The sequence below is a fragment of the Hyla sarda genome, chromosome 11, assembly GCF_029499605.1.
Source record: "Hyla sarda isolate aHylSar1 chromosome 11, aHylSar1.hap1, whole genome shotgun sequence".
Classification (NCBI taxonomy): Eukaryota; Metazoa; Chordata; class Amphibia; order Anura; family Hylidae; genus Hyla; species Hyla sarda.
Genome location: NC_079199.1, coordinates 97,646,972 through 97,658,288, shown reverse-complemented (window position 1 = coordinate 97,658,288; position 11,317 = coordinate 97,646,972). Strand labels below are relative to the sequence as shown.

At 46.1% G+C, this 11,317-nt stretch overlaps 1 protein-coding gene across 6 annotated transcripts in view; it reads right to left on the bottom strand.

Annotated features, from left to right (window-relative positions):
- Nucleotides 1-929: 929 nt before the first annotated feature.
- The window catches only part of TNFAIP8L2 (TNF alpha induced protein 8 like 2), a 71,311-nt gene continuing 60,923 nt past the window's right edge, over nt 930-11,317 (bottom strand). For 2 of the 6 annotated variants that reach the window (XM_056546311.1, XM_056546312.1), the window contains one exon: nt 931-2,424. In XM_056546311.1, the coding sequence (XP_056402286.1) occupies nt 1,861-2,421 (561 nt within the window). In that variant the 5' untranslated portion in view covers nt 2,422-2,424 and the 3' untranslated portion in view covers nt 931-1,860. Of the gene's footprint in view, nt 2,425-8,469; nt 8,832-8,976; nt 9,404-9,426; nt 9,598-11,317 lie in introns of those variants that run through there. The other 4 variants (XM_056546310.1, XM_056546314.1, XM_056546313.1 and 1 more) reach the window with 4 other exon arrangements.

Below are 11,317 nucleotides of genomic sequence, written 5' to 3'. Positions count from 1 at the left end.
TCGTGACGCCATGGCCACGCCCCCTCAATGCAAGTCTATGGGAGGGGGCGTGACAATAGACTTGCAATGAGGGGGCATGGCCGTGACATCACAACCGGGGCATACCTGACGCTCCGTTGGATAGGGGATAAGATGTCTAACCCTTTAAAGTGTCCCTGTCATTTTCACAAATTTATGAAATGTTCCAGAGACATGTCAAAAGTTTTGATCGATCTGGGTCTGAGTGTTCAGACCCTCCGTCAATCATTAGAACGAGCCACAAGAAGCACGTGGCTGTGCGCTTCCCTCCCTGGCTCACTTCAATATTTGTGCATTGTAAACTTTATGGAGTCCTTCACATACACTAAAAAGATCATCGTTGGCACTGTCCCCTATATGTTAGGGCCAGCACTCAATCTCAACATTGCCCCCTATGTAAAAAAAATTCATACCTGATTGCTGTTACCCTTTATGTGTATGACAGAAGCAGAAAATGATGCATGTACATAGTTCAGAATACAACAAAAGCTGGCCACGAAAAGTTACGGCCCATTCCATGCTTCCCTACTGCCTAGCTGTTCCCCCAGAACTGTCCCATTGGGGAAAAAAGTTGATCCAACAGGATCGGTAAACTTAATGGCTGTATGAAAGGAAGAGAAGGACTTTTGGGACTTAGCCATTACTTAAAGGGGTACTCTGCCCCTAGAAATCTTATCCCTTATCCAAAGGATAGGGGATTAGATGTCTGAACGCGGGTGTCCCGCCGCTGGGAACCCCCGCGATCTCCCTGCTGCACCCGGCGCTCGTTAAGAGCGTCAGGTGCAGCGCCGGAGGCTCGTGACGTCACGCCCGTGTCCCGCTCGTGACAGCCGTCACGCCCCCTCCCATAGACTTGCATTAAGGGGGCGTGGCCGTGACGTCACGAGCGGGGCGTGATTGTGACGTCATGAGCCTCCGCCCCGCATCGCCAGTCATCCATAATGGAGCGAAGTTCGCTCCGTGCACCGGATGTCTGGGGTGCTGCAGCCGAGAACGCGGGGTCCCCAGAGTCCTTTGGATAGGGGAAAAGATGTCTAGGGGCAAAGTACCCCTTTAATTTATAATGTCCCTTTATGTTGGGTACTTCATTCTAATCTAGAGATAGACAAAAGTTCCCAAGGGTCTGTAAACATTAGTTTGGTCTGCAAGAGAAGAACAGTAATAGTCAACCTAGGCCCGAAAGCCCCGGAATTCATGATAAAAAAAAAAAATACACATCATTAAATACCAGGGACAACCATGGGGCACCAAGGTATCCCTTTAATTATTGCATAGCCAAATAGTTTGGTGCCACTTTTTGTGTTCTGAGCTGCCGGCAGTCTCTGTAACTCACCATAACACCAAATATGCCCTATGTGTACCAAATGCTTAAAAGTCAAAGAACATGCAACGTAAAATTTCCAGGCAGGTTCCTGTCTTGTAAACGCTAAGATGTAGACGAATGTTCAGGTTGTAGGGTGGCGCAGAACCCATCAACAACCAGTTATCTCCACTGGAGACCCTGAAGGTCCATGTATGTTATCGTTTTTTTTTTCCAAAAGTTTTCAACATTTTTGGAGCAAGACAAATTGATAAACAGCCTATCCCTAGGTGGTATCTTGAAGACCAAGTTTTTGTAAGATCTACTGTATGCAGCAGAATACAATGTATCCCTGTTGTACAACTTTCATAGTCTTTTTTATTTGGATATCCCATCGATGACACACGGGAACCGTTCATCTCATCAACACAACACCAGTTCACGGCTCCTGAGGGCGGTTTCCTTAAGGGGCAAAATCCTGAATGTTCCTCAAGTCTCCAAGTTGAGTCCAACATTTTGCACTATGTCCCTGCTAATGTCAATCACAGTTTCCCGTCATCTATTAATTTGTTCATCCCGTGACAGATCTTCTGTAGATGGGGCTTCATAGACCCCTCAGGGTCATAGAGTTGACTGAGCATCTCCCCGTTTGCGAAGTGGTTGAAAACATGCTGGATACGGCCATGGGACTTAGGGGTCAGGTGCTTGTCGACGAGACGAAGGAGCAAGTTTTTGCATTCGGTGAGGATTTCGGGCAGCACATCCTTCTCGTAAGTAAATTCCACTTCATAGAAGCTAATGGCCGTCATAGCTCCGTTGTGTAACTTGTTCTTGAAATCTTGGGCCAGGACCAGTTCCTCGGGGCTGAAACGGTTGTGACGATACAAGACGCCGATTTTTACCGCAATCTTGATCAAGTTCTTGATGACTTTTTGAGACTCTGCTTTGTTTTTGGTGTATTCTTTCGACACTCTGTACAGTTCATCCAAGACCTCACTACTTGTTTCGTCTATGAACATGTTCACCATGGATTTACTGGCCATGCGACTCAAGATTTTCTTTTGCGCCTGGAGAGCAAGATCTTTGGAACTGAAGGTTTCCATGGTCTGCAATGAGAAGTCAAAGAGAAGGATGAATTATACGGATTAGGACACACGACCCAAATTTGGCTAGTTTTTGGAAATGTTTTGGTACCAGAAGAAGCGAATCAGAACAGTCAGAACCCTAGAGCATTTAGGTTACCGAGGACGTTTTGAATTGAAGAACAAGAATGGAGTCTTAAATTATATCCTTCAAGACTCCATCCTAGACTGGCCAATATGATCGAACAGCTTCCAATATCTTACCATATTTTCCTTGGCCAAAAATAATTTAAGTCTAGAAGGTAACTACAGAATATGTTGACTATCCTGAGCCCGTACAGCCCAATGTTTAAGACTAGTCAAGGTCGTATCATTGTCATGACTGTTGGACTCAAACCAAGGGTTCCCCCATAAGCCTCTCATAGCAGGATACTATGGGTGGTATTTACATTCCTCCGTACTGGAGATAATTAGAAACATTTTTTGTGGTTAATATCTGGATACAATACATAACAGATGCAGAGATAGACTGCCAATATATTTTTGGCTTCTGGTCGGAAGCCCTCACAGACATGGTAAGGAGACCTTGATCAGATTAAGACCCGGTTTCCCATCCCTTAAAGGGGTACTCCGCTGCTCAGCGTTTGGAACAAAATGTTCCAAATGCTTAGAGCCGCCGCTGGGAGCTCGTGACGTCATAGCCCCACCCCCTCATGACGTCATGCCCCACCCCCTCAATGCAAGTCTATGGGAGGGGGCGTGACGGCTGTCACGCCCCCTCCCATAGACTTGCATTGAGGGGGCGGGGTGTGACATCATAGCCCCACCCCTCAAGGTTAATATCTGGATACAATAAACAGATGCAGACATGCTTCGATGTGCGAGTCACCGCATGCATGCGCAGTAAACTCGCACACATCCTGGTCGGTCCCTCTGCTCCCTGAGCAAGGCCGAGAGCAAACGCGATGTGTGCGAGTATACTGCGCATGCACCTGTCTGCTCGTAGAGGCGGATTCCCGCTATGAGCAGGTACAGATGGAGGCAGCACTGTAGGGTCCATTGCTCGCGGATCGACACTGCAAAATACGCTGCGGATCCGTCCGTGTAAATGAGCCCTAAGGACACAAGGCATACATGTATGCACAGTGCCTGCTCCCACTGTGTTGTATAAATCATTAGCTGGAACCCTCGGCTAATTCCAGACATCACCAATCAGACTGATGTCCGACATTAAAGGGGTATTCCAGGAAAAAACTTTTTTTTTTTTTTTTATATCAACTGGCTCCAGAAAGTTAAACAGATTTGTAAATTACTTCTATTAAAAAATCATAATCCTTTCAATAATTATCAGCTGCTGAAGTTGAGTTGTTGTTTTCTGTCTGACAACAGTGCTCTCTGCTGATCTCTTTGCTTGTCTCGGGAACTGCATAGAGTAGAAGAGGTTTGCTATGGGGCTTTGCTTCTAAACTGGGCAGTTCCCGAGACAGGTGTCATCAGAGAGCACTTAGACAGAAAAGAACAACTGAACTTCAGAAGCTCATAAGTACTGAAAGGATTAAGTAATTTACAAATCTGTTTAACTTTCTGGAGCCAGTTGATATATAAAAAAAAGTTTTTTCCCGGATAACCCCTTTAACCCTTTAGATGCTGCTATCAAAGTTGGTGGCAGTGTCTAGCACATGCGTTTTAACACTTTTAGTCAGTTAGGGAAGCTGATCGGGACCACAGCGGCAAAATCGAAGAGTCACAATCAGCTGAGAGGAAGACTGTAGGGGCCCTATCTGGCTCAGTGCCGTCAGATCGTCGCTCCAAGAATATAGGCAGCCTGTATAAATATACACCAATAACACTGATCAATGCAATGCTATAGTACAGCATTGTTCAGTGTTTGCAAACAAAAGGTGACATGTGACAGTTCACTAAAGGGACTTAAAATGGTGAGAAAACTTTAATGTCGGACTCAGGGCTTTTTCATTTTTGCCCTTTGTTTTTCCCCTCCTCATTTTCTAAAAATCTTAACGCTTTCAATTTTCCACCTACAGAACTATTTGGGGGCTTGTATTTTGCGACACCAATTTTGCTTTGGAATGATATCAATCATTTGTCCAGAATTGCTGAGCTTTGGTCACTTCATATACCTTCATATATAAAAATGTATAAAAAAAAGATCAAAAAGTCCAATCTGAACAAGAATGGTATCGATAAAAACTACAGATCATGAGCCCTCATACATCCCCATATACGCATCTAACAGAATCTTTGTCATCTCGGAGAGATAAGCCGCTGCCGGTGGAGTCTTACAGCAGCATGAAACGTGTCAACATACATGTGTATGATAGGATCAGGAGACTGTTGGCCAACAGCTATTGGTGTAAGGCGTATGACCATCCTAATGTGTATAGTGGATTCTGTCTGCCTGATCTTTGTCATCTCATAGAGATAAGCCGCTGCCGGTGGAGTCTTACAGCAGCATGAAACGTGTCAGCATACATGTGTCTGGAGGGAACATGAGTGATGGCCGCCTTAACTTGTATGGTAGTATCCTATCTCTCCCTGTCAACAGATGTTAGAGGAGAAAAGGATCAGACATGTTGGATTCTATCTGCCCGATCTTTTTTGTTCTTGTAGAGATAAGCCGCCACCTGTGGAGCATGACAGCAGCACGAAAAGCGTCAGCATACATGTGTATGGAGGAATAGGAGACATATCTGTTGGCCGACAGCTATTGAAGGTGTATGACGGTATCCCATCGGCAGATGTTAGAGGAGAGAAGGATCAGACATGTTGGATTCTATCTGCCTGATCTTTTTTGGTAAGCTGCCACTGGTGGAGTCTGACAGCAGCACGAAAAGCGTCAGCATACATGTGTATGAAGGATCAGGAGACATAGGGCTGTCAGACAGCTCTATTAGGTACAGTCACACACAGCGCATCCGCAGCATATTTCCCGCTGCGGATAGGCGGCTGGCAGTGACAAAGCGACAGCAGAGCTGGACAACAGCACGAAAGGCGTGAGCATACATGGGTATGGAGGGATCAGGAGACATAGCTTTTGGCTGACAGCTATTGAAGGTGTATGACCACCCAAATCAGCAGATTTTGGAGGAGACAAGGATCAGACATGTTGGAATCTATCTGCCTGATCTTTTTGTTCCCGGTGGAGACTGACCGCAGCACGAAATGCCTGGGAATACATGTGTATGGAAGGATCAGGAGACATAGCTGCCATCCGACAGCTCTGTTAGGTGTATGTCAACCTTTAGGGTACGGTCACACATTGTTTCACGCTGTGGATGCACTGCCAGCAGTCAACGGTAGCCGTCGGCTATTCATACATCCAGCTCCGGTTGGATGGGACCGTGGCTGGCGTTCCTGCAATGGCAGCTGCTGCCTGTGATCCATTTTAAGAGTAGGGTCAGACACAGTATGTTTCACGCTGCGGGCGCACCACCGGCAGTCACAGAGCCACGGCAGAGCGAGCTCCCTGCTGCGGCCTTGCAGCTCTGTGTGTCCGCTCCTAGAGGCGGACACGAAGAGCTACCCAGCTCTGCCTTGGCTCATCGGTTGCCGGCGGCGCGCCCACAGCGTGAAACACGCTGTGCCTGACCCTTCCCTTAAAATGGATCACAGGCGGCAGATGTCATTGCAGGAAGGCCAGCCGCGGTCCCATCCAACCGGAGCTGGATGTATAAAAAGCCAACTGCTGCCGTTGACTTCCTCTTATTTGCAGACCTTGTTTGTTGTGCGAACCGCGCGCTCGGCGTGGAGGAGTCGCGCGCCACGCCGTGCAGGATGCAGGAAGTATTTCCTGTTTAATTTAGAATAGAGACAGAGTTGTGCAAACAACCACTCTTTATGTCTGACGCTTCGCCAGGAGCTCCTGAAAAAAAAAAATTCTGCTCATTGTTTCATTGTTATCAAGTGCGCTGCGCGGTCGTATGTCACGATGTATCGGATTTCCAACCCAACTCGTCCGCCGTTGTCCATAACGATTGCCTGCATGCCCCTCCCCCATGCGTGTCATATGTTCTATGGCGGTGTTTCCCAAGCAGGGTGCCTCCAGCTGTTGCAAAACTACAATTCCCAGCATGCCCGGACAGCCAACGGCTGTCCGGGCATGCTGGGAGTTGTAGTTTTGTAACAGCTGGAGGCACCCTGGTTGGGAAACACTGTTCTATGGGGAAATGTCTGCAGGTTGGTCGAAAATCAGAACGCAAGCAAGATTCGCTTCTTCTTTCGTGAATGTCAAAGTAACCCCTTGTGTGCCGCAAGGCTAATGACAGAAAAGCCAAGGATTCTTGAAATCTTTTCTTATATTATAGTTACGGTGGCTCCTGGGAAAGCTGGGTGAGAGCTAATATGGCCGCCATTAAAGTCCTGACAGCAAATGTGCCTTTTTATACAGCATTGATTTCACTGATCTCAAAACAATAGGTAAATCTGCCAACCAGAGCGCTAGGAAAGCTGGGTGAAAACAGATTATAGTTCACCTCGCTTTCCTGGAGTCCTGAGCAGCGAACCTATCTAGTTGTGCTGCAGCGTGTTCAGTGCTCCTGTATAACTGGGCGAAACCTTCCAGAACTCAGGGAAAGCTGAGTAAATGCAAATATGGCCTCTTTCCGAACTCACCCAGCTTTCCTAGAAAACAAATTTTCCTGGTTGGCATCACCAATGCTCCTTTATAACCGGGCAAATCTCTCATTTAGGACCCCCGGGAAAGCTAGAGGACAACCAATATGGCCAACACTCAGCTTTCCCAATGTTTTGAATAGCTAATCTGTCTAGTAATGGAGTGATGTATCTACTGCATTCATACAATACAGCTCATCCAACTTTCCCAAAGTCCTGAACAGCAAATTTGCCTAGTTATGTGGCAAAGCCTTTAGTGCTTTTGTATGACTGTAGGATAGATGGGTGACAACCACTATGGTCAATCATACATCTCACCCAGCTTTCCTAATGTCCTGAACAGAAAATTTGCCTAGTTATGCTACAATGCCTTCAGTAATTCTGCATGACTGTAAAAACTTTTCGTTTTGGGTGGCAACCACAATGGTTATTCATACAGCTCACCCAACTTCCTAGAGCACTGAAGAGCAAATTCACCCACTCATGCTGTGATGCCTTCAATACATCTGTATGACTGTATGAATTTGCCATTCAGAACTCTAGGATAGATGGGTGACAGTCACTATGGTCAAATGCACAGCTCACCCAGCTTTCCCAGAGTCCTCAACAGCAAATTTGCCTACCTATGCTGGAATTACCTTCAGTGCTTTTGTATGACTGTACAGACTTGCACTTCAGGACTCTAGGATAGATGGGTGACAACCACTAAGGTCAATCATACAGTTTACCCAGCTTTCCTAGAGTCCTAAACAACAAATTTGCCTTGTTACGCTGTAATGCCTTCAGTGCTTCTGTATGACCATACAAGCTTGCACTTCAGGACTCTAGGAAAGATAGGTGACAACCACTATGGTCAATCATACAGCTTACCCAGCTTTCCTAGAGTCCTGAACAGCAAATAGGCCTTGTTATGCTGCAATGCCTTCAATGCTTCTGTATAATTTATCCTTCGGAACTCTAGGAAAGATGAATGGCAACCATTATGGTCAATTGTACAGCTCACCCTCTAGGATTGATGGGTAAGAACCACTATGGTCAATCATACAGCTCACCCAGCCTTCCTAGAGTCCTGAAGAGCAAATTCACCTAGTTATGCTGTGATGCCTTCAGTGCTTCTGTATGACTGTACAAACGTGCCCTTCAGAACTCTAGGATAGATGGGTGACAGCCACTATGGTCAATCATACAGCTCACCCAGCCTTCCTAGAGTCCTGAACAGCAAATCTGCCTAGCCATGCTGCAGTGCATTCAGTGCTTCTGTATGACTGTACAAACTTGCACTTCAGGACTCTAGGAAAGATGGGTGACAACCACTATGGTCAATCATACAGCTCCCCTCCTAGAACTGATGGGTGACAACCACTGCAGTCAATTGTGCAGCTCACCCAGCTTTCCTAGTGTCCTGAACAGCAATCTACTTAATAATCTAACAGATTTGACCTTGAGAACCAGTCACTCAGCTTTCCCAGTAACAGACACAAGTAAGAAGTAGCTGAAAAGCTGCCGACTATTATGGGAACATAGAGTCCTAATCCCGCTGCGGCTCATTCGTTGTCTCCCTCCTAGGGGCGCAGGAAGAAATTTGGCGCTTGGCTTTTCAGTCGCCTTAAGAAATAATCCTGTTTATGTTCTGATGGAACAAAAGGGAACGTTCCAAGAAAGGACAAATGAGGCGGAAATAATCCAGTTCCCAGTCATAATTAAAGCAGCCACCCAGCTTTTCTCAGACCCCGAATGTCATAGCAGTTCACAATTGTTGCATCCCTTTTCTGGTTCAATGTATATCTGGTATTCTGTATATCTGGCATGCAACCAAGGTGCCTTCATCTGTTGAACAACTACAACTCCCAGCATGCCCGGACAGCCAAAGGCTGTCCGGGCATGCTGGGAGTTGTAGTTTTCCAACAGATGAAGGCACTCTGGTTGGGAACCACAGCTGTAGATTACCCAGGAAGATCAGGATGAACAGTCCTAATCCCGAAGGCTGTCCGGGCATGCTGGGAGTTGTAGTTTTCCGACAGATGAACGCACTCTGGTTGGGAAACACAGCTGTAGATGAACCAGGAAGACCAGGATGAACAGTCCTAATCAGGAAGGCTGTCCGGGCATGCTGAGAGTTGTAGTTTTCCAACAGATGAAGGCACTCTGGTTGGCAAACACAGCTGTGGATGAACCAGGAAGATCAGGATGAACAGTGTTAAAAGGGGGGATTCCCAATGGTCGGGCCCCCACCGATCTGTTTGTTATTTCCTATTCAGATGGGAACACTCTTTTTGGGCCCCAATACACATTAGAAAATGTCGGCTAAATCCGCCGATTATGGTGGGATCAGCTATTTTCCGACAGATGACGTTGGGGGAGAGAAGGATCAGACATGTTGGATTCCAGCTGCCTTACCCTACTGTTCTCACCCCTCCTCTCTCCATTCAGGACACATGAACGCTCGGCCCAGCTGAGCATTCATGTATACTATCCCATGTGTATACAGTGACATCTCTTTAGACCATAGAAGTGGTCTTCTATGAGGGTGGTCTTCTCAAAGAAAATGGGCACTAAGGGGGAGATTCATTAAGACTTATGTAGAGGAAAAGTTGACCAGTTGCCCATAGCAACCAATCAGATAATTTCTTTAATTTTTCACAGGCCTTTTTAAAAATGAAAGAAGAGATCTGATTGGTTGCTATGGGCAACTGGTCAACTTTTCCTCTGGACAGGTTTTGATGAATCTCCTCATATGTATCTGTTACACAATATCTGGTCTGGATAAGGGGGTCTTCTCAAAGAAAATGGGCACTATGTATCATGTATGGTGAACGTGAAATCTGTGACAGGATATATGGTCTGGATAAGGGGGTCTTCTCAAATAAAATGGACACTATGTATCATGTATGGTGAACGTGAAATCTGTGACACAATACATGGTCTGGATAAGGGGGTCTTCACAAATAAAATGGGCACTATGTATCATGTATGGTGAACGTGAAATCTGTGACAGGATATATGGTCTGGATAAGGGGGTCTTCTCAAATAAAATGGACACTATGTATCATGTATGGTGAACGTGAAATCTGTGACACAATACATGGTCTGGATAAGGGGGTCTTCACAAATAAAATGGGCACTATGTATCATGTATGGTGAACATGAAATCTGTGACAGGATATATGGTCTGGATAAGGGGGTCTTCTCAAATAAAATGGACACTATGTATCATGTATGGTGAACGTGAAATCTGTGACACAATACATGGTCTGGATAAGGGGGTCTTCACAAATAAAATGGGCACTATGTATCATGTATGGTGAACGTGAAATCTGTGACACAATACATGGTCTGGATAAGGGGGTCTTCACAAATAAAATGGGCACTATGTATCATGTATGGTGAACATAAAATGGACACTATGCAACAGTTCAAAGACAAGAGAAGACTGGCACTGCAATGCCGCATATACTAATGTGGGTCAACGTCACAATGGAAACAATAGAAATCGCTAAGGGAACAATTCAGATGGTGCTCACGTGGAAATCAAGCTCCGTAGAAATATATACACGTAAAGAAAATGAACCGGAGCACTCACCCGATGTCTTCAAGTTTCGGTAACGATCCAAAGGTCCTCTTCAGACGGGCGCGGGGAGGCGGTAGATGGTACCGGGGGATAGTTAAGATGCTGACCACGGACCGTATAACGCCGCTTGGTGCTTTGTCAGGCTGCAGGAAGTGCCAAGCGGCGTTATACGGTCCGTGGCGTGGCCAGCATCTTAACTATCCCCCGGTACCATCTACCGCCTCCCCGCGCCCGTCTGAAGAGGACCTTTGGATCGTTACCGAAACTTGAAGACATCGGGTGTGTGCACCGGTTTATTTTCTTTACGTGTATATAAAATGGGCACTATGTATCATGTATGGTGGACAGGAAACCTGTTACACGATAGCTGGTCTGGATAAGGGGGTCTTCTATAAGAAATTGGGCACCATGTACCTGTTACACGATAGCTGGTCTGGGTAAAGGGGTCTTCTCAAATAAAATGGGCACCATGTATCTGTTACACGATAGCTGGCCTGGATAAGGGGGTCTTCTATAAGAAATTGGGCACTATGTATCTGTTACAGGATACTGGTCTGGATAAGGGGGGGTCTTCTTAAATAAAATGGGCACCATGTATCTGTTACACCATAGCTGGTCTGGATAAGGGGGTCTTCTATAAGAAATTGGGCACTATGTGTCTGTTACATGATACTGGTCTGGATAAGGGGGGTCTTCTTAAATAAAATGGGCACTATGTAC